This window comes from Rhipicephalus sanguineus, chromosome 3 (genome assembly GCF_013339695.2).
Source record: "Rhipicephalus sanguineus isolate Rsan-2018 chromosome 3, BIME_Rsan_1.4, whole genome shotgun sequence".
Lineage (NCBI taxonomy): Eukaryota > Metazoa > Arthropoda > Arachnida > Ixodida > Ixodidae > Rhipicephalus > Rhipicephalus sanguineus.
In genome coordinates, this window is record NC_051178.1 from 230733523 (window position 1) to 230757869 (window position 24347).

General features: G+C 46.1%; 2 protein-coding genes across 2 annotated transcripts in view; one reads left to right on the top strand and one right to left on the bottom strand.

The window, feature by feature from the left end:
• LOC119386375 (zeta-sarcoglycan-like) overlaps positions 1 to 24347 on the top strand; it is a gene marked incomplete at its 5' end in the record, with an annotated part of 259967 nt that overhangs the window by 92744 nt on the left and 142876 nt on the right. The gene's annotated exons all lie outside the window — the stretch shown is intronic.
• Positions 1 to 24347, bottom strand: part of LOC119388373 (uncharacterized) — a 37187-nt gene that overhangs the window by 4132 nt on the left and 8708 nt on the right. The window contains exons 3-5 of the mRNA XM_037656075.2: positions 22559 to 22661; positions 20944 to 21104; positions 13278 to 13567 (exon numbers count right to left, since the gene is read on the bottom strand). Of these exons, the coding sequence (XP_037512003.1) occupies positions 13278 to 13567; positions 20944 to 21104; positions 22559 to 22661 (554 nt within the window). The remainder of the gene's footprint in view (positions 1 to 13277; positions 13568 to 20943; positions 21105 to 22558; positions 22662 to 24347) is intronic.

Sequence of the window (24347 nt, forward strand, 5' to 3'; positions counted from 1 at the left end):
CAGTATTACAGCAACAAATACACAAAAGAAGGTTCCAGATAAAAAATTAATTGGGACCTCCTGTACCTAACTGCAGCAATTACTGACGCAGACGGCAATGGCAACACAAGAAAGTTGCAGTAATAATATCTTCTTAAAACATGGACAAATGATCAAAATACAGCGGTCCAATATACCGGTCAAAGATAAGGCTGTAAAAAAATTAGTAAAAGTAAGAGCTGCAAATAAACATTGTTTGAAAAAAAAAAAATGCATGTGATTGCAGAATATACTGTATTTGCACAATACTAGCACGCCCCCCGATTGTAACGCGCAGGTAATTAATTTTACACTAGGAAAAATAACTTGGATGTCAATTTCGCTTTTGAGCTTGATTGTAACGCACACACATATCTGAGGGCTACATTTAGTGAAACAAAGTGTGCATTAGAACCACCCTTTATATCTACGAAAAAAGAGGCAAGCTACAGAGGCTTGTCAAAAGTGGCTTGAGGATGTCCTGCTGCAAAAAACATGCTTATTCGTTGCAGCATAAGCGACAAAGATTACCATATTTACCCAAGCCTAATGCACTCGCTAATTCCAACCCGGTTTTCGTAATGAAAAAAAAAAAAAAAATGAAAGCCCCGATTCCATCGCACATGTGGTTCCCACAAAAAATAAATAAAAAAGTAAACATTTTCAGCACAGAAAATACTTGTTTATTCATTCGCTCTTGCTCTTGCACAGCTCTTCATCACTGTCGGACCACATCATCTCATCTTTTGTAATGTCCATAGCATTGGAAATTTGCACATTTCTTGAACGACTTCACGAACATGCTGCCCAACTTGATAAGTGTTGCTGTGTAGCAACAGAACGTACATAATAAAAAGAAATCAGCTTTTCCTCGAAAGCATCCGGCACTTCTGGCGTAAACCAGTCTGCTTACGCACTGAAAATCCCTTGTGCTTTATAAATGAGGTAACCAAATTCCAGATAGCTTTGAATTTGCTTTTTGAGAAGACTCAGCTTGAAAGGATTGTCAAGCTGTTTTCATGTAGCTTTTTTTCCCTGTCCCAACCACTTACTGTAAAACTGTATGTGGTAAATAAACTCAACTCAATGCCTGGAATGTTCGAGAGCTTTGCCTTTACCTTGGTGGTCACATGCACGTGATTCACCCGGTGCTGCCTTATGAAATCAGCCAACTCTCTTTTCAAAATCCGTAAATCTCCCTGTTCGCAGTCTGCGACAGCCTCTGCTTGATTACTAGCTGTCAAAAATGAAATGTTTTCCACTTTTGGCCAGACACAAACGCATGCCTCCGACTCACCAAAGTGACGGGCTGCCTCTCTGTTGCCCTCTCTTCCGCTTGTAGAGTAACCTTACGATTAAAGCTACTCTCATAGCGGAAAAAAACGTGTCTTCAAGGCTGCCATATCCATTTGATAAGATACCCTCTCCAGCAAAATGCTAGGTCAAATTCGACAAAAACAATGACAAGGGCTACAACACACTCCTGCTATGCAGAAAATGAGAAAAATGTGGTGTACTATGGTTACCAGCAAGAAGTGAGGTGCTACCGCCACCTAATGGCGCTGACTATGGGCTGTGATGGGGGGCCAGTTTCAGTTTTAACCGATTCCAACGTGCCTATGACTAAGACCTGTCGTTCTTAAAAAAAAGGTGTGCGTTATAACTGCATAAGTACGGCACTTCCAGAAATCAAGCGCTCACCTGTTTGTCTCGCAAGCAAATAAATGGCATTGTCGCTTTGTAGCATTTGAAATCACAATTGTTTCACGGTAGGGGCACCTTTTGATACCTCGGCCGATCTATGTACTCTTTCCTTTTTCGATTTTCCGTCAAGTGTTTGACCCTTGAGTGTGACCCTTGACTTCATTTTCTATCAAGTCAGGGGTTTTACCTATTCCTATCTGACCTATCCCTATCCGACCTCTACAGTGGAACCCTGATTATACGACTTTGAGGGAACCATGCAAAACCGTCGTATAATCCGGGTATGGTTGCTAGGTCAAATTCGACAAAAACAATGACAAGGGCTACAACACACTCCTGCTATGCAGAAAATGAGAAAAATGTGGTGTACTATGGTTACCAGCAAGAAGTGAGGTGCTACCGCCACCTAATGGCGCTGACTATGGGCTGTGATGGGGGGCCAGTTTCAGTTTTAACCGATTCCAACGTGCCTATGACTAAGACCTGTCGTTCTTAAAAAAAAGGTGTGCGTTATAACTGCATAAGTACGGCACTTCCAGAAATCAAGCGCTCACCTGTTTGTCTCGCAAGCAAATAAATGGCATTGTCGCTTTGTAGCATTTGAAATCACAATTGTTTCACGGTAGGGGCACCTTTTGATACCTCGGCCGATCTATGTACTCTTTCCTTTTTCGATTTTCCGTCAAGTGTTTGACCCTTGAGTGTGACCCTTGACTTCATTTTCTATCAAGTCAGGGGTTTTACCTATTCCTATCTGACCTATCCCTATCCGACCTCTACAGTGGAACCCTGATTATACGACTTTGAGGGAACCATGCAAAACCGTCGTATAATCCGGGTATGGTAGAACTGAAAAACTAAGAATATAAGCAGTGACACTCAGTCTAGCCCAAAAGCATGTACAGACTGCCTAAATAAGCAGTAAAACTGATAGCTGGGCAAGTTTGTATGAATTCATGTTTAAAAATTTTTGTAGCGCACACAAATAAGCCTGCAGCACAACCCTGCACTTCTCCAAAGAAGGTAGGTTGCATTATTTTTAAAAATGACCGATAAGCACTTCAGTGGAGGCGGTGTGAGCGAACCTTTATTTTCAATATAAAAAAAAAGTCGAATCTAGCGCATACCTTCTTTCCAACGAAAAGGGCCCAAAACTGCCTGCGCTTAAAAATGAAAGAAAGTGCGTTGGCAACAGCCTTCCATCAGAAGACTCAGATACAGTGTCATCGCCATCACGTCACATAATGGCGATGGAGCATATATTATTGCGAAGTTCGCGTAGGATGATTTCATGCCCAACTGAGCTGTGCACATTGTATTTGTTCCCCTGTGCAGTGCAACTGTTGATGTCAAGGGAAGTTATTTTGCACGCTGAAGGTAACAGCGTCCTGTCTCTTTTGCGCGCTCAAGGCCTGTGACAGCAGGTGCCGCAAACAAAGGGATGAGATCTCCAGCTGCATGTTGACCAGGAAAAGTTTCCACAGGCCAAAAATGTAAAAATATCCACATCTTGAAGACCAGCTTTTAGACATGCTAAACCTCCTCTGTGTAAATGCAGGGTCAGCCTAAAATTACGGTGTATAATAGAGGCTTTCAATATATCCTTTTTATGAGGGTTTTGCCGGGACCAAACCAATTCGCCGTAAGATGCGGGTCATCGCAAGACCAAGATCGTATAATAGAGGTTCACCTGTACGTATTCCGTTCTCTACGGTAGTCAGGTAAACAAGAATGCTTATTTCGTAGAGGTAAAGCTCACTGGTTGCATCTTTTCTTACTGAGACATGCTATGTCTTTCTAGCAAAGAAACTCAGGCGAGTGTTCGATCTCTACATAATTTAGGCGCTCCAATGTCATTTTGATGTTTCATATTCCACATCAGACCACAACAATGTGAATACATTTTTTACTTGGGCGACGCATTAAAATCAAGGCAAATGCTGTCAAGTGTGTCAGCAAAGTGTTTTGTTGTCTGTCCCGCCTCTTGCTTTAATTTGACTCACAGGATGGTTCGACAACTAAATCGAGCCTTTTTGAGGCCGAATTAATGGATGTTGACCGAGCCTCGTAAGTAAAACTGTGGAGAGGAAAAATAAATAAATTTCAAGCTACGGCCATAATGACTATACTTGGGGACAACTTTCTGTGGCAATGCAGTCAAGGCTACAGAGCCGAACCACGCCGTTTCGTCAGTGTCGCTGAGTAGCCGGAAGTAGTTCTGCAAAAAAAAAGTTTTTTGTGCGTAACCTAATTGTTTAAAAATGTGCAGTTATAATTTTTAGCTGCTAATTGATAATGCCAGAAAATTATTAGTGATATTATGTCAAATAGTGTTATATTTTAGATTTTTCGTTTTTTTTATAGTTACCGCATTCCCCACTGGCGTCGCATTGGCTCTCTTCCTTCACCATCATCCTTCAGAAAAAAATTGGCCGCGTATCTGCGTGCTTCACTGCAAATGTCGTCTAAAGACGATAGAAGAGGCGCTGCGTGAGATATGAACGCCATCTGGCAATACGTCGGGAAACGTGAATGCTGTGTTGCGGGCTGGTAGTCCCGGCGCAGCAGCAGGCGAAGACTGGCGGTGACCAACGCGACAGGCGGGGACGCCAGCCAGCCCGAACATGCGGTTTGGCGCGAAGCGCCGAAGCAGAAGAAACGTCCGCACTCAACAAGTACTCTCCACACACTCTTTTATATTCACGTCGCCTGGGTAAAGCAGGAATGCCAGAGCGGCGCCCCATGGCACTCGTACAGTGCAATACTGAACCGAAACCGAAACACAACAATGAGCTCGTGCAGAGGGCACGGAGGAAGCCAAGTTTCGGCGCAGTCGCGTTTTCAGCGCAGCTTAAGAAACTAGGGTCTCTAGAATTACGTATCTATGTATTTTCTATTAAAGGAACACACCACCTAATACTTACCTAGTGATGTTGCGCCTCAGATATGCGTAATGTTTGCTTTTTGATCAACAATGTACACAAGTATGAACCTAGTCAGCCGTTTACGATGGCTGGCCCTTGGGCAAGTGGTTCAACTTTGGCCGAGTGGCTGTATCGAGGGACGTGCCGACAAACAGAAAGACAGACAGACAGAAAGACAGACCAAAATTTCTGCGTTTAAGTTCCCCAAGAAAGACTATCGTCTTTAAAAAATGGCCTCCGCGTCGCCTGTGCCTTCTTCCTCCGGTTGCTCGCCAATTGGCTCGCCGCACAGGATATTCAAGAAGCTTGAGTACCAAAAGCTGTCAAAACAAACCAAGCAAGTAGTCTGCAACCTGTACGCCCAAGTGAGACTGACGCAACCGGGACTCTCCGCCACTTCCGTTCGGTTAGCCAGCTTACCAGCGTGTGCGAGCGTACTGTCGCACGGCTCAAGGCGGATGCTTTAAAGGGTACCCTGAAGTCCCCGAAGCGTAAAAGGCTTCGTTTCGCGGCTGAATCACCAGCAAAAGTTACTGGAAAGACAAGAGAGTACCAGTACGATAGTTTTACCCTGTCTGCTCTTCGCTGGAAAGTACATCAGTACTACATTCGCAACAAGGTGGCAGAAAAGATCCTCAGTGAGGTAATCGGCGACACCGACATGGGGCTACCGAAGCAGCTGAGTGTCAGAACAATGCGCAGGCTTCTGAATGACATTGGATTTGCATTTCGGAAGCGAAAACGTCACTGTGCACTGCTGCAAAGGGACGACATCATCGTGTGGCAGCAGAAATATCTGCGGACCATTCGAGAAATGCGAAAGGAGAAACGGTACGTACAGTTACTGCTTTGATTTGTTGGACACGGATATAAATGCCGACGATGTCAATTAAAACACAAATGCCGCATGCAAAAATTCAGAGTTGAAAGAATAGGAAGAGGAAATAACGATGAAAGTTCTCGTACCACTAAATATTTAATTTTTAATTCACCCGTCCTCATACATGTTGCCGTTCATCTTGATTTGTACTTTTTTTTTATGGCTTGCATCTGCATCTGTGGCTCTTATTTGTATTTTGCCCGTTATTCTGGTTAAGCAAGCGAAGGCACGAGTACGTATCGACGTGTTCTAAGGAAGTATGGATAGCTCTGAATGAAGGTATTTATTTTGTTATTCATGTGAGTCGATAACTTCCACGAACATTTTTTTTTTTGGATTTTCCAGTACCACCCAAAAACTGCAAATATCTGCCTGCCCAGTAGAATGATATTAGATGCACACCATAAATTTCTTCTGTCTCAATTGAGCCCTCTCGTTAAAAACAGAAACCTGGCACATTTTTCCCTTGCTTTCGCAGGGCTATATACTGTCTTGACGAGACTTGGGTGAATGCTGGGCACACCAAGGAAAAGGTGTGGGAGGACGCCGCTGTGTCGTCACATGAGGACGCCTTCCGCAAGGGTCTCACAACTGGGCTTAGCGCACCGAGCGGCAAAGGTGGTCGGCTCATTGTCCTCCATGCTGGAAGCGAAAACGGCTTCGTGGATGGGGCATCTCTCGTTTTCCGGGCGAAAAAGAGTGTTAGCAGTGACTATCGCAATGAAATGGATGGCCCACGCTTTGAGAGATGGTTCAAAGAACAACTTTTACCAATTATTGAGCCACGGAGCGTAATTGTCATGGACAATGCTCCATACCATAGTGTTCAGCTCAAAAAGTTGCCCTCGACGTCGTTGCGCAAGGCTGAGATTCAGTCTTGGTTGACTCAAAAAAACATCCCGTGGTCTAATGACCAGTTGGAGCCCGAGCTCATTCATCTGGTTAACCGAAACAAGCACCGTTTTTCTGGATACCTGATTGATGCCCTGACCAAGGTTGCTGGTCATGACATTGTTCGGCTTCCTCCTTGCCGCTGTGAATCAAATCCTATTGAAATGGTATGGAGCCAGGTCAAGGGGTATATTGCAGTGAACAACAGGTCGTTCACTCTTTGGAGTCGAAGAACTTCTGGACGAAGCCATTGCCCTTGTGACTCCAGAAAACTGGGCGCGCGACTGCACTCATGTGGGGCGTCTTGAAGAAGAGGCCAGGGAGCAGGATGGTGCAATCGAAAGCACGCTCGACAGAATCATAATTACTCTGGGATCTGACTCCAGAAGCTGCAGTGACAGTAATGTCAGTGAATTGAGTGGTATAGAGGAACTCTGGTGAACGCAGTGTGCGCTGGCTCATGTGATGCTGATTGTTTGTGAGATGCTATGTATTCCTTTTTGATGGCCAACAGCTTGGAAGTATGCTCTGTCATTCTAAAAAACAGGGCGTGCAAACAAGGACACAGGAAGAAAGTCAAGACACCACAAACGGCGACTACTAACAAGTGACGATGTGCACTATCCGCTTACGTGATTCTGGATGCATGCAGCACCAAGCAATCATTTAGTATGTTTGTTGTCAGCCTGTGAATTAGTCTTGATTGTCAGTTGTGGGTGGCACTTGCACTCCTCAGCTGCAGTTTTATGCATGAAGTACAAGCAGTGCTGAGTGATGCATCACATATCTTGTTTCACCCGAAAGAAATGGTAGCAAAATTTTTATTACAACCCAAGAGACTGTAAAGAGCCTTTACAAATAGCTGTTACAGGTGGATGAACTGACAAGACTGGATGAATTATAGCTCAAAAGCTGCGAGATGGAAGTGACTTCCAGAAATGCATTGTCTCATCATTTGTAACTGTTTCACTCATCTGGCAAAAAAAAATACCACTATCAGTTACACTACGTACGTGGATAATAATTACAGTCGACTCCCGATAATTCGAAGTCGCTTAATTGGAATTTTCGGTTAATTAGAAGTCAAGAAGTGGTCCCGTCAGTTTTGCATGCAACCCTATAGAAAAAAATGCTCGATAATTCGAACTTGAAAGCCCATAATATCGGTTAATTAGAAGTTATTTTTCAATTTAGAGCCTCGAGGCAACCGTTATTTTCAATAAAATGCGCCATTTTTCAAGCGCCAGAACAGCTACTGCACTGTTGTCACCATCGTAGCTGTCTGCAGCGCACTGTTGTCGCCATCGCGCCATCGCCGCTGTGCGCAGCGCTACAGTGCATGAAGCGGCAAGATTGTTCAGTCAGCGCCGGCGTCACCGGCGTGTCGACCCGTCCCAGTCTCTCTCTCTCCTTGTCTTTCGTTGACTGTGTCAGCTGCGCATCGCAGGTATTTCACCGTGTTCGGCTGGTCGCGACGTTGGATAATGGCAACACGCGGCTCGTACCGAACGCTCGATCTGGCGACGAAAGTCGAAGTTTTGAAAGAAGTGGAGAAGGGAGGCGCCGCCAAGCAAGACACTGCACGGAAGTACGGCATTAAGCCTAATACGCTTTCTAATTTCATTAAAAATAAGCGTTCGATAATGGATGCTTTTGCAAATGACAAGTTTAAAATGTCACGGAAGCGAATGCGCACCGGCGCCCACCCGGAGTTGGAGAAGGCGCTGCTGATTTGGATAAGAGAGGCACGCAACAACAAACTTCCTCTCAGTGGCGAGGTCGTTGCAGCGAAGGCCTTATCGCTTGCATCAATGTTGGAGATCAACGACTTCGCTTCTTCGGATGGATGGCTGACGCGCTTCAAACAGCGTCATGACCTGGTTTACAAGAGCGTGTGTGGAGAGAAGGCATCAGTCAACCAGGAAACATGTGCGGCATGGAAAACGGAGAAGCTTCGTGAGTACCTCAATGAGTATCAGCCGGAAGACATCTTTAACGCAGACGAGACTGCGCTTTTTTATCGGCTGCTACCAGACAAGACTCTGACGTTTAAAGACGACGACTGTGCTGGCGGTAAACGAAGTAAGGAAAGGGTGTCTGTAATGATCGCTGCAAACATGACTGGCACTGAACGATGTCGCCTTCTTGTGATCGGGAAGGCCGCTAAGCCTAGGTGCTTTAAAGGCGTCAAGACTCTTCCTGTTGACTATGCTTCAAACAGAAAGGCGTGGATGACGTCCGACATTTTCAGGGACTGGATAAGCAAACTGGATCGGAAGTTCGCGTCATCAAACCGCAAGGTTTTGTTCCTTGTGGACCAGTGCAGTGCCCACATGGACGTGTACCAGCCTTGAGTGCCATCCATCTTGCATACTTGCCCGCAAACACAACGTCTGTGTTGCAGCCCATGGACCAGGGCATAATCAAAAATGTAAAGGTCCTGTACAGGCAGCATCTCGTCGAGCGCATGATTCTGTGCATGGACAAGTCCTCGCAATACGAGGTGAGTTTAATTAGTGCCATCCACATGCTAGCGCGAGCATGGGGCCGCGTGAAAGATGAGACCATCGCCAACTGCTTCAGGGCTTGTGGTTTCGTGGCAAATTCTTCGGGAGAGGACTCTCCTTGTCCGCCGGTGGAAGTGCGAAGTGAGCTCGACGACGGCAGTTTTGGCGCCGTTCTCGGTGACGGCAGTTTTGAAGATTACGTCGCCGTGGACAGCACAGTCGAAACGTGCGGTGCACTGACGGACAGCGAGATTGTGCAGATTGTTCGGCCCCATGAAAGCGTTCATCAAAGCGACGACGACGACGACGACATTGAAGGCGAGACACAACCGAAGGCTGCGCCGATGTAGCTGCGGGCCTTGCTCTTGCGCAGCGGTTTTTTGCCTTGGAAAACAACGCTGAAGAAGCACTTGGGCACGTCTACTCCTTGCAAAACTTGCTTTCCGCAGCTAGATTCGGCAGACAGAAGCAGATGAAGATGACTGACTACTTTTCGTAAAGAAGTGCCGGCTTTGAACCTAATAAAGATGCCATTTTTTGTGATTTCTGCTTAATTGGAAGTTCGTTTAATTCGAAGTTTTTTGCGGTTCCCGTGAACTTCGTATTAACGGGAGTCGACTGTAGTACCGTATTTACTCGAATCTAGGCCCAGCCCCAATTCTAAGCAGACTCCCAAAATTTGCAAAGCCAGAAAAAAAAAACTTAATCATTGTATTCGAATCTATACTCGAATCTAAGCTGACTTTCCACTTTCGCACATCATTTTCTCGAAAAAAAAAAAAAACATAGGCTTAGATTTGAATAAATACGGTACCCACTTGCTCATGTTTTGTTTGTCTCTTCGATTGCACATGTTAATTGCTTAAGTAAATGGGCACGTTGGGCACAAATACTTTTTCAAGTGTGTTTTTACAGGGCCAAATGACGAGGTCTTAAGGGAATACGCGCAGTAATGTGCGTGTCCTCATGAAGTTTTTACTGTAGATTGTAGTCAGGTACTTCATATAAGTGCTCACGGAGTCATAAATGTTTCGTTGAAAATACACGGCTGTCTGGCTTTGATAGAAGTTGGGTTGAAAGAAGGGGACACAGTATTTTCCTATGTGAATGGTGTGTGTGTGTGTGTGTGCATTACTACTTGAGTGACTTTTAGATTTTACCCACCTGATTATGCAGGAAATATATAACAAAACACCTTGTTTTAGCTGCTGCAATTTTCACGTAGCACAATTTATTCCTCCTGACAAATACTTGCCGTGTCCAGATTTAGAACTGTCTGCAACAGGCTGTGGTAGCCCTGTGTGTTCAAGGGGTTCCCTGTCTGGTTCAGGAATAGCGTGTGTAAATACCGGCTACAGCCATGAAAATCCAAATTGTAATGTAGAGGGAAGAGGGATGGTGTAATCATCAGACTGAGTATGGCTCAGAATCTTGGCGTTGGACAAAGTTAGCTAATGAAACGTGCTTTACGATGTCAGGAACCAATTATTGCTGGCGAAATGGTAGGTGACCATTCATTTTTGAACTTCAGAACCAGCACTAACTGTGTAGACGTTCAGAAAGCATGACATTTTACAGACGTGCAGGGGTTTACACTCCTTCCTGTTCTAAGTAAGTAACCTAACAAGTGCAACATACGATTACTATCCTGAGACGTACATAACCAGCGCCATGCAGTATCGTGAGAAATGACCGCATGCCCGTACGGTTTTAATGAAGGAGATGGAAACGGGCAGCAGTTGGGATTGAGCACAGGATTCGTGGGTTCTGCAGCGGCGCGAGGTCGCCGCTATACGTTTGCCGAGCCGCGGAGCTTGTGGGCAGTGGGCCACCGATGCCTTTTGATGCCGGCACAACTCAACACGATCCAAACTGAATTTCACTTCGCGCTGCAGGATGTGCGAGCTGCTCCTCGGTATAGCGCGCCCACGCTATCTAAGCACGCTACACGCGTCAGTTTTCAGCTCTAGATGAGTTTACGTATCAGTGCATTCCCTAAAAACTGCAGCGCTGAAAATATTCACGTCATTTCTGGACGACACAGACAAATTAAGTGTAGGGAACGAAACGCCAATATGCCTGCACGCTCGGTAATCATGGTTCAACGCAATCAACCAAGGAGCACATGCGAAGATATGAACAGCAGGAAATATTTCGCGCTGCAGGATGTGCGAGCTGCTCCTCGGTATAGCGCGCCCACGCTATCTAAGCACGCTACACGCGTCAGTTTTCAGCTCTAGATGAGTTTACATATCAGTGCATTCCCTAAAAACTGCAGCGCTGAAAATATTCACGTCATTTCTGGACGACACAGACAAATTAAGTGTAGGGAACGAAACGCCAATATGCCTGCACGCTCGGTAATCATGGTTCAACGCAATCAACCAAGGAGCACATGCTCCTTGGTTGATCTGTCACGCCGAAACTGAAACTGAAACAAGTTCGTCGGGGACTACTTTGGCGCAGTAACACAGAGCAGTTAGCTCCGCTCCTGTAGCTTTCCCTTCATTGGCACAGAAAGTTGTCCCCGAATATACAGTAATACCTCGTTAACTCGAACTCGCATATCTCGAAAAATCGGCTAAGTCGAAGTTTTCCGCGGTACCGAACAATTTCGCGCTGCAGGATGTGCGAGCTGCTCCTCGGTATAGCGCGCCCACGCTATCTAAGCACGCTACACGCGTCAGTTTTCAGCTCTAGATGAGTTTACATATCAGTGCATTCCCTAAAAACTGCAGCGCTGAAAATATTCACGTCATTTCTGGACGACACAGACAAATTAAGTGTAGGGAACGAAACGCCAATATGCCTGCACGCTCGGTAATCATGGTTCAACGCAATCAACCAAGGAGCACATGCTCCTTGGTTGATCTGTCACGCCGAAACTGAAACTGAAACAAGTTCGTCGGGGACTACTTTGGCGCAGTAACACAGAGCAGTTAGCTCCGCTCCTGTAGCTTTCCCTTCATTGGCACAGAAAGTTGTCCCCGAATATACAGTAATACCTCGTTAACTCGAACTCGCATATCTCGAAAAATCGGCTAAGTCGAAGTTTTCCGCGGTACCGAACAATTTCCCATAGGTGCAATGTATTTATTGCCCTTTATCTCGAAGTATTTCCGTACCCACTTTCGGTTATCTCGAAATCTCGACTGATAATGAAACCGAAACTTTGCCGCAGAACCGTTTCACAAAATACTAGCGGCAAAATGTCATACGGTTCACAAGGTTCGCGCAAGGCTGCCGCGTTTACAACGCAGTGGACACTGTTCCCGAAAGTAATGTCGGAACCTAGCGGCATACCAACTTTGTCGAGCAACCCTGTGTCACGTCATGTGACGCTATAGACGTGCGCATAAGCAGGCCCTGCAAAATAGCTCGGGTTGTACATGTTTTGTTTACCGTCTGAGATGCGATTTCAGCATTTCATTTACGCAAGGCACGTCGCGCGGATTTTTTCGTCGGCCGTGCGATGTGGTGAGGATAACGCCACCAAAGCAAAGCAAGTCACTGATGCTGCAAAGAAAGGTAGCCCTAATCAAAGAAACGGATTCGAGGCTCGAAGTTTCCGGACGTCAAAACAGCACTGAATGTGTGGCATCGTGCGAGAGGAGCCCCTTCCAGTCACATCGACAGATAAGGCCAATTCTCTGGACTTAGCGGTGGGCTAAACTGACCTAGCCGGCAACATCGGCTGGTTTGACCATTTTCTTAAACCAAACAACGTGGCGTCACGCACAGTGATCGCGGCAGCGTTGACGCAGCTACTCGAGGGGCGACGACATCCACCGAAACAAGAAACATGCTTCGCTTGATGCGAAATAAATTTGAGTGCAGCGGCGCGGATGATCGGCACATGCGATGTGTTAAACAACTCGAGAAAGCTTTGCTAGGTGCAAGTGTTACTGAGAGGCAGACCAGCCTTAGTCGGTCTCTCCGCACTAAATAAAAAGGCAGTGCCGAAAAACACAGCTGGTTAATAGCGCTGGTATGTCATTATTTTTCTTCAAAACCTTTACAAAGAGCCAGTTTGGCGCTCCTGTTAAGAAACTGGTCAGTAGGAATAACGTTTCTAGATAGAACTGAACTTCTCAATGGAATTTGCCCAACTTTGCTTATCTCGAAAATCTGCTTATCTCGAAATTTTTTCTGGTTTTTACTACTTCGAGTTAACGAGGTATTACTGTAGCAGCTACAAAGGTCCTCAGACTAGTATTGCCCGAAGCCAATGGTCATGAGAACATTGAGAACACACGCCCAGAAATTTTGAACCCATATCAAATCGCCTAACTGGGCTTTAAATTTGCCTCTAGCATCCCTACAAGCAAGCAGCAAGAGGCACCATTTACATACCCTTCTATAACAGTAGGCGCCAGCTGATTGAAACTGCGGTCAGAGCGCATGGAAGAGATCTTGAAGCTGTGTCTGTTCCACAGAGACGAAGACAGGATGCGAGTGGCTGATGTCAGAGCATCATCTTCACGCTGCCAGGATGAATGGCTGCTCGAGTCCCTTGGCTGCTGAGTACCATTGCAGGTCACAACTGATGGCACATGAATGCCTCTCTCACGCCAGCTCTCCAGTAGCTGCTGCTCTTTTTCACAGAGACCCTTCAGCTCTGTGATCTTATCCTGGAGGACTCTCTGCAAAAATGTGTGTAAGAACACACAGCAATGATCACAAGAAGTTTAGAAGGGTGCTGGCTGCCAGTTACCTTATATCAGTGGACATAACGTCTCATGGCAGCACACACCTTCCCACTCATACGCGACGTCTACCTGAACTCTTTCCGCGCCATAGGGAAAATGGGTGTTTTTTGTATGTTACCGTTGATCTTTTTTACTGAAGGAACTACTGCACCTAATATTTTATGTAATACATAAACAAAAAGCAGAATGAATTAACTTTTCATGCAGTTTCATTAACAAGATATATACGTTATGCGAGCATTATAAATTGCCAAATTCAAGATTGCGAGACAATGTTGCACGGAGTTTGTAAAGACACGCTTCTAGGAAAATTTTTGTTCGTGAAGTCCTGCTCAAAGAAAAATTTTGAATTTTTCAGAGATGGCGCCTATTAGACTGCAGTACATTTTGTATACATAGTTCTCATTGACGTCACTGTGATCGACATCTTGGGTACCAGCTGGTTGAGATACTGCGTAAACGCTTACTCGAACGACCAAAGGAAGAAACGGTGACGACTCGCCATCGCATTAGTGCCAGTGCCCCCAAGCATCTTACATACCGAAACCCTTGCGTTTCTTTGTGTTCCCTCTTGGCACGGCTGGCGAACAGAAGAAAGCAGGGAGAGCACAAAAGAACGCGCAAACCGAACGACTGGTTGTCCTCCCCTGCATTGACACGCTCTCATGAGATAAAGTCACGGTGGCCGCCATGTTGAGGTACCAGCGCAGAGAACCTTCCCTGTGACGTCACGTGAAAACTATGTATATTTCATAATTTCTCTTGTATTTTTTTCTTAGTGAGTACAGTGAAACCTCGGTGATACGAATCTCACGGGACCACCAAAAATATTCGTATCATCCGACATTCGTATCACCAGAAAGCATGGAAAATTAGTATGCGACAAAAGAAAGGTGGCGCACATTTTCATTTATTGCTCTTAAGGGCCGCAGCAACGTCAGGAAGAACCCTGAATGATTGTCAGTTAAGTGTTTAGATGTCGGCAATATACCAGCACTCGTAAATATACGGCCCGTACGCGCGTATTTAATTAATGAACCAGGTGCGTTGTGACCCGCGACAGCAGTAGCCCCTTCCAAATTTTAGTATGCTTCTTGCATGACAGCGGAGTACTGCAGCGAAAGTAACAAAAGTGCTTTGTTACTTTCGTTCCCGCACTCCCACGTGCTTGGCGCGTCTTCCGCGACAGCGCGGACAGCACCTATTCGTGCCTGGGCGTTGGCATACATTCATATCAAACGTCGCTAGGTGAAAATCGGTTCGCAACAACCGCACTCCATTACGTGGCATGCCAATGGGCCTTGGCCTGGACCAACGAAAAATTCGTATCACCCCGAAATTCGTATGAGCTGTGATCGTATCACCGAGGTTTTACTGTAGATGCGCGTCTTTACCGTTCAATTTTGTCCTGCAATCTTGAATTTGGCAATTTATATCACTCGCATAACATACTACATCTCGTTAATGAAACTTGTATGCGTGAAAAGTTCATTCTGCTTTTCGTTTTATGTATTATATAAAATATAAGGTGCAGTAGTTCCTTTAACAAAAAAGATCCAGTGTAACGCACTAAAAACAGCCACTTTCCCCGTGGTATGGAATTAATAGATACCTATAAACAGATTAGGCATTTTAGCACAACTCAGATTGAGTGAAAGTAAACAGAAAGAAGGAGACAAGCAGCAAAAGACAACAAGGTGAGTGCTCACCTTCTTGTTTTCTACAGCTTGATTTTCTTTTAATCAATCTGAGCTGCACTAAAGCACCTAAACATCATGCTCTGCCAACACACTGAATCTGCCACCCTCTTAAACAGAGGTATATACTTAAACTACAAGCCTATGCATCTCGTCCCCGTGACCAACCACACAGAATAAAGGAAACAGCTACAACTATAGCTCTGCATGAATTATTTATTTCGGACAACCTATCCCATATCAACCTTTTCGTTAGAAATATGGCAACAGGCAATAACATCACTGAGTGAACAGAATAAAATGCACTGCCGTGCCATCACTTCTTGCTGCATGAACTGGCCCCCTCAACTTCCAGTGGCCGATGCCATGTTGTACTGCAAAACATCTGCCTCATGTTTGCTTGCAAAGGCTGGTCAACCAATGGTTAAGACTTGGGCACAATGCCTGTACAAATAAGCATTGGAAATGCATAAAGAAACGATAGCGGCCACTGACAAATGGGCGAGTACGAATAATCGCTGACAATCCTGTTGCCGTTGACATAATCAACTATTTGGTTGGCAGTACATGTGATGCAATGCCGTTGTAAAGCACACCGCACACTTTCAACAGGCAATAATCAAAATGTGCTGCACAGGCATTCGCTGCCTTCATCTTGTGCGAGACCACTTCAAGCGTATGCCACCTGTAGAATCTGAAGAAGCATTGCCATCAGTGCACTGGCACAGGAAAATATGCGCTGCACCAATCAATATACTATGTACATGGTCAGCAGCAACGCAGGCACAAGGAAACCTTGCTGCACAGACACTCCCAAGGCAAACACACACATACACACTGTGATCAAGTGCCCTTGCATGAGCATAACAGGTGACGCACAACACATGGATCACTTGGAACGCTTGAAGCCACAAAGCAGGAGGTACAGTGCTCGTCAAATGAAACCCGAACAGCGGCAAGCCTTCACATGGTATAGTGCACGCCGTCCAGTTATCACCATTGACAGGCGCGCGCATCCGGTTTGACCGCACTGCGCATATACGTGCCTGTCCATGGTGATAACTGGACAGCGTGCACTATACCACTGCGAAGGCTTGCCGGTGTTCGGGTTTCATTTGACGAGCACTGTACATTCCAATTAAGTGGTGTAGGGTTTTGCTAACAAGCAGATCACTGTACAAATGCAAACACACGCGTAAGAGATAGTACTTGGATGTGTTATTCCCTCTGCCACCATGTAGTACCTCGTCATTGTTTTGAAATGCTCCTTAGTACTGCCACTGTGCACTATCGTACAGGCGTGCGAGACAGCTGGAATTTTTCGCGCACTTTGAGTTTCATCTTGGCTCTCATAGCAAGCCAGTCATGCAACTCCATTCTCCTCTTCTTCGGCTGCCATGCTTCGGTAGCTAACTACCGTATATTGCCGCATATAAGTCGACTTTTTTTTTAAAAATCAGAGCGCCAAGTTTAGGGGGGTAGGCTTATATGCGGATTCCTACATGAAAAAGGGGGGGGGGTAAAAAAAACAAACGTAAGGCGACCAGCGTTTATCAAGGTTATTACTATTACTTTACGCCTTTTTTATATTCATATTATAGCAAAACCAATTAGAAGAAATATATTTTACCCATTTTCTACGTACGGTACTAAATGCTCTGTTACGGTACGGTGAATCAACACGGCGAATGCAGCCTCCAGAGATCCGATCTTGCACGTGCGAATCTCGGAGGCCGGACGGAGAGCTTCGGCTTCGGCATGGGCTTTGGATCGGCTCGTGACCTGCGTCGGAGTGCATTGTGGGCCTGCGCCCCTGCACGTTGATTCGATCTGCTCAGGCTTAGCAAGCTCTCTGCTCCTCTTTCGGTGGTTTTCGCCCTCGTCGACAGATCCGCGCACCGAAATGGCACCTGCTCATCGGCGCAGCTATAATGCCGCATTCAAGCGAAAAGTGATTCTTCACGCCGAATCGTCGAGCAACCTGTCAGCGGAACGTGAATTCGGCGTCTCGGAAAAATGTGTGCGATGCTGGCGCCAACAAAGAGATAAACTTTTCGCGTGCGCTGGATCGCGTAAATCGTTCCGGGGACCGAAGGAAGGGAAGTACCCTGCCATCGAAGAGGCTGTCGAAAAATGGGTCAGCGAACAGCGGGACAAAGGCCTGAGTGTGTCCTACGAGGACATTCAGGTGAAGGCGCGTAGTGTTGCGAGCGGTCTGGAGATCGCCCGCAGTGAATTTAAGATTTCTAAGAAGTGGGTGACAAATTTTATGAGTAGGAACGGGCTGAGCCTAAGGCGGCGCACGACTGTCTGTCAGAAGCCACCCGAGGAGTTTGAAGAAAAAAAAGAAGCCTTTTTGAACTTCGTGAGTGAACGGAAGGCGCAACACGCCTTCACGCTCGGCCAGATCGGCAACGCCGATCAGACACCTGTCTGGTTCGATATGCCGAGCAAACGGACCGTGTCGGCTAAAGGTGAGCGGCAAGTGCGCCTGATGACGACGGGCAACGAGCACAACCGTTTTACGGTGATGCTGTGTTGCACCGCCGACGGCCACAAACTGCCACCTTTTATCGTCTTTAAGCGGAAGACGATGCCCAAGGAGAAATTCCCCCCAAAAGTCATCGTTCGCGTCAACGAGAAGGGGTTTTTCACCGAGGAGACGGTGCTTGAATGGTTCCGCCTCGTCTGGCTCCGGCGCCCAGGCGGTCTTCTCAGGCCCAAGAGCATGCTTGTGCTTGACTCGTTCCGGGGTCACATCACGGAACGTGTGAAGAGAGCCGTGGCTAACGCGGATTGCCAGTTGGCAATCATCCCGGGTGGCTTGACTCCTGTGCTCCAGCCGCTCGACGTGGCACTGAATAAGCCATTTAAGGATCGGGTGGCGTCACTCTACAAAGACTGGATGGACCAGGACGACAAGCCCCAGACGCCGACGGGGCATGTGAGGCGGGCTCCTTTGAGCACTGTGGCACAGTGGGTGTCCGACGCTTGGTATGGGCTGCCAGACAGCATGGTGCGCGAAGCTTTCGTGAAGTGCGCGATCACGACTGCCACATGAAGGCTTAAACTTGTAATTTGCCGGCAATAAATTTTTTCTTTGTCAATGTGGCCAATTTTTCAAAATAATTCATTTGCAGTTTTTTTCCGGATTTCGGGATCAAAAGTTGGGGGGTTCGTCTTATATTCGGAGTCGACTTATACGCGGCAATATACGGTAATTGGATGCAGGACTATCCTAGGAATCCGCAAAGTAATTTTTACTGTTGAAACCCAGGAACGTTGCCTCGACTTAGCAAAATTCATGACATGAAGTCTGACTTCATACAAGTATGACTTCATCATATCAAGACTGGACCGTATTTATTCGAATCTAAGCCGATGGTTTTTTCGAAAAAACGATGTGCCAAAGTGGGGGGCTCGGCTTAGATTCAAGGATTTTAAAAAACGCGCCATTTTTCATCGAGAAAAGTGTTGCAAAACTAGCGCCACCTAGACAGTATTGTAGCCGTTAGTAGCCGAGCCAACACCTGGCTTAAGTACGCACGCGAGGCCGCCATTTTTATCTTTGTGGCGAGTGTTGAGGCGAGCCGTTCGTCAGTTCGAGTCTCGCTTCCAGTGGGCTGTGTGTGGCGTAGCTCAATGGCGCCAAACGAGCGTAGTCATTCTAGTGCGGCGTATAAAAGGAAAGCTGTGCTAGCCGCGGAGTCGTCCTCCAACGTTCAAACTGGGCGGGACTGCGGAGTGGACGAAAAGAATGTTCGTCGCTGGAGGGGCCAACGGGAGAAGCTCTTCGCGTGCGCCGCAATGAGGATGGCTTTTACCGGTCCACGGAAAGGCCGTCACCCTGAAATGGAGACGGCATTGGCCGACTTCGTTCGGACGCAGCGAGCAGCTGCCCTTCCAGTGACAACGGAAGTGCTCCAGGCGACGGCGAGCGCGCTTTCAAGGGAGCAAGGTGTTTCGGCGGCAGACTTCAAAGCCAGCCGAGGCTGGCTGCAGAAATTCATGACGCGCTTTGGCTTCGGCCTCCGTCGTCGCACCTCAATCACCCAAAAGTTACCGGCTGACTATAAAGAGAAGTTGCTGGAGTTCCAGCGTTTCATGCTTCGGAAGAGAGAAGCGAGAGTATCTGCTAGGCCAAATCGGCAACGCGGACCAAACGCCGGTGTATTTTGATATGCCGGTGGCGTACACAGTCTCTGAAAAACGGGCCAAGGAAGTGAAGGTGCGCTCTGCAGGCTATGAAAAGCAGCGCACGACTGTGATGCTGTGCTGCACAATAAATGTTTTCTCTTTGTGAATTTTACCCGGCCTACATTCGAGGTAAGTTTTTTTTTTTTCGGGCTTCGGACTTTAGGGGGTCGGCTTAGAATCGGGGTCGGCCTAGATTCGAGTAATTATGGCATATATTGACAAATGTAGCATATAGATTCGTTTCAAAAGAACTTAGAAGATTCATATAGGAAATAATGCAGTGGCCAGCTCTGGACCAATGTCGACACCATGAAGTCACATAAAGGGACCAAACACCAAATTTTATGGTAGCTGTTTTCTTTTGTGCAACGGAAAGCTTACAGGCCAGAGTGTCTAATCATGGAATCGTAACGCAGAAAACGCCATGAAGCATTTATAATCAGTATTTTCTACCTGCGGCGATTATGGCGTCCTATGCACACAACACTTACTGCAAACAGTGGGATGCAAGTGTGAGAGTGGTTCGTGTTAGCACACGGCAGTTTGCTACGCATGCGTGCACTACGTGTGCATGCGCCGCAGCTCAACATGTTTCCGTGAAGGTGGCGCCACTGCTCAGCATGCAACCTTTTACCACGTAAGCAACACAGAATAGAATGGAGATGAATAATAATATATGTGCGCTAATTTTGAGCACTAATTACGCTGCGCATGAGAGCATTAGACAACGTACAGCAAATTGAATGGCTCCGTAACCAGCTTCAGGCTCTTCGACTAGGCTGCACTACATACCGGTTTTTTGATACTTTAAATGCGACTTGAAAATGTAAATCCTATTCAAAGCGCAAAAAGGATGCTTGAATCTGTCACTATAATTCATGGTCTTAACATTTTCACCAGGATTTAATCACGCGTTCTGGCCAGTTGTCAGTCCCTTTAAGAAGTTCATAAACGTTGGTGAACAAGAATTTTCGTGCGATTTATACACAAAAGGTCAATCACTGGTTAGCATTCACTGAATGACCTCATGATCAAAACCAGAATGACAGCCATTGATCCACTTCAGAAGGCTGTCCGATACAGGTGTAGCATAAAAAAACACACATGAAAAGTAAATGCCTGAGTACCACAAGGTAACAGCAACAACATAAGAGTAAACAAAATGACCATGAACTAGACAGTCATTCGTGGGTTGCAACTCACTGCCCTCGTGCGCAAAATCTGTGGTGGCAGCTCGTAAAACCGAGATACCTCATAATAGGGTTTCCAACTGCGCAAAAACCAGTGAATATAACTGACATTTCAATAAAGGTCTACCGCACATGGCCCTATCTTACTCTAACCATTCCCATCCACTATGAAGAATTCATAGCTGATAACACAGAACTTTATGGAGATTCACCAAAGTAAACGTACTTGCAGGCGAAGGTACCGGATGTGCAGTTCCACCTTGTGCACGCAGTCTTCAAACAGCACTACCATGCGCATGGTAGAGGCGCAGCCTTGGATGAAGCGCACAAGGCTCTTGTGATCCACGTGCTCCATGTCATGCCCATTTATTGAAAGGATCACGTCTCCTGCATACACACGCCATCCAGCATTACATTGAAGCGCCACACATTACTGACAGGCAAGGTGGTGATCGATAGGTAAGGCTACAAAAGCAGGGTAGAGGTAGGATCAGTGAGGTGCTTGTTGTCTATTATGTGTGGAATAAAGAAGCTATTCCTGCCACACATTGCTTAACTTGAGGCAGAAATCTACTTAAATACCTTGAGGCACACCAAGAATGATCAGCATTCAGCATCTGCAGATGGCTAATACAGGCCATGGCAACAGCGTCTCCCCTTCAATTTGCATGGACATTCGATACCCCTATAGATGGCCTAGGCTTAAATGCTAAATAATAATAGTAATTGCTCTGATTTCTCACACCAAAACCACGATGTGATTATGAGATACGCCGTAGTAAGGGGCTCCAGATAATTTCGTCCATCCGGGGTTAATGTGCACCTAAATCTAAGCACACAGGTGTTCTTTGCATGTAACCCCTATGAAAATGCAGCCACTGTGGCTGGGAAGCAAACCCACACACCAAGCTTTGCAGTGTAACACCTTATGTGCTGAGCTAGCATGGCCAGTGCTTAAATGTTTCAGCTGGTGCAAATATTTAAGGTGTACTACAGCTTGCTGTACTCAGCAGAGCATGTGTTTTGTTGTGCTCAGTATGAAAAAGATCATGTTCTTAATTTTTTTTTAATGTCACCTTTACCTCGCTTTAGAGTGAAAGTGTGAGATTTCCTTTCATTTGAGACTGCAAAGTCATTATATAACTGAACATATAAATAGCGTTAGTGAAAACAAACAGATAATGAAGCCAAAGAAAGGTAAAGGGACATTAATTTTACAGTTTTAAGTGTATTGAAGTAATTATGATATACAGATGTGACAATCCCAGGTTTGCATGCACATAAATACCCCATAAAGTGGACGGGGGGACCGCCACTATAGTTCGATCAGTAAGAGCGCCGGGCACGTAATCCGAAGGTTGCACGTTCGGTCCCTCCTGGCGGCAAGTTGTTTCGTCCACTTTACTTTCTTCACATCTATATATCGTAATTACTTCAATTAACCTCCCCTATACCTTCCTTGGCTTCATTATCTCTTGGTTTTCCCTAAGGTTGTATCAAATAAAGAAACGAGCCCTCAAGATTCCCTTCTTTCATTTCAATAGCTTTAGGAAAGTCCAACCACTGAATAAAATTCAAATACTGCGTATAATCTCAATAGCGTCGTTACACTGCACAGTCATAGCTAATACAAAGGGAGGGGAAGTGGTGAGCAGGGGGGGGGGCAGGGGTTATGGTTTTATGGTTCCCCACATACTGAGGGAAGTGCAGAGTATGTTACAAAAGTGTACTTGACTAACAGATGTGTCATCACACTTTCAAATTAGGGCATTAACAATCGTGATGCCCAAACAGTCCTGAAAACTTAATTAGCCAACACCAAGGTGCAAATGGGAACTCACCTGGACGCATCCCTGCACGGAAAGCTGGCCCATCATACTCGACATAGTCTACGTATGTGATGAGTTCAATTTCTCCGTCCCGCTTGTGGTGGATGCCGTACGTCTGCACCAGGTAACATTGGCCATGTCACTCAGTAATAACCACACTAAAAGAATGGCCACATAAGTGAACAAAATGCATGCCGGCTCACTCTCTTGCTATGTCAGGGCTGAGCAATCAAACACTCACAAATTGTTGAAATATGTGTCATTGTCACACAGTAGTACAGTTTTGACTTGTTTCACAGGAACCTTACACACTGCCAGTTTTCAAGACAAGAATTCTAACTACTTTAATGTCGCGTGATAATTTAAACCTCCTTGAAACTAAAAAGAAGGAAAAAAATTACGAAGTGCTCAATGCTGCAGAAAGGCATCTTTTAGTGCACTGCTTAGTGTAACACAGTTTTGAGCAAAAATTTAATTAAAATGAGAATAGCGACTAACAGTATGCAGTGAATTTTGGTGCAATGAGATTGAACTCATTAGGAACATTGTCCCAATCTGTGTTTAGGGGTAAAAAAAAATTAGCATAGCTTGCACTAGTGGAGCAAGGCTAGAGAAACAGCAAAGCTGATTGGCACCTAGCTGGTCCTGGCCTTTGTGAGGTTATGCTTGGTTTTGCTAAGTTTTGCATGGTGATGCTTGTTCTTAAGTTTTTTGTGAGGCATTACCAAGTCGCTCCTAGGTGGTAACCTGGTTTGGCTAATTTATACTCTACTGCATTAGGCTACACTCAACTTCAGTCCCGGTAGGTGCCCGTGAATCAAAGGGGTTGGTTATCAGGTAGTCGCTAGTGATGCTCAGCTGTTAGGCCAGGACCAGATAGGTGCCGACCAGCTCCGCTGTTTCTCTAGCCTTGCGCCACCAGTGCAAGGTACGCTAACTTTTTCAGCCATGTAAGTGCCATTGCTATCCAAGGACTGTAAAGTGCCGAGCTGGGTTGCCTTCTTTGTTTCTCTTTTAGCGGAGAAGCACCTTAGGGTCTCAGCTTGTCGGCGGTGCATCGTCGTCTGCTGTTGCTGCGTGCGTCGTCATGACCCATTTGCTTGCATGCATGGTCGTGTCTTGCCCATTTGCTTGAGTGCAAGAGAGGGTGCCACCGCCTCAGCACTCGCTGTGTGGCGAGAGAGAGCGAACGGCACACACCGACTATGGAAACGCTCTTTCTGCATGAATGCTAAACTACCAGCTCGCGAGCAATTAGAACGCACCCCCGCCCACGAGAGACAACGCCGATGCAGGCAGCATCTGCTAGCGAGTTTCTTGAAAAAACCGACTGCTCGTGTTGCACAACCGTTCACCGACCACAGCACTGGATCTGTATATACAGGCACTGGATCTTGACCTGCAATGCAGTGACGTTGGGAGATTTCTCTTGTGCCTAGTTTAACAATAAAGATTCACAGCGTGACGTTAACTAAAAGCGAACTGCAGGTCTTTGTGTCTAATCTTTCTTCTGTCTCACATTGCCGATTAGCAGTGATTTTGCTGTGGGAAACACCGGTGGACACTGCATGCTTCGCCGCCCCTTCGCAGGTTTCAAGTTAGTGGAGCTGAAACACCCTTCCCTACATGCTTCGCCCCTCCCCATTTTTTTCTTCTTCCTCTCTTTTTCTCATATCTCTGTTCATTTCTATTTCTTTCTCGTTCTTTCTATCTTTCTTTCTCTTCCCTCCTCCTCCTCGCTTCACTTTCCTACCCCCCCTTGCTAACTATACAATACAAGGCTATGCTATGCTCTGCTAGC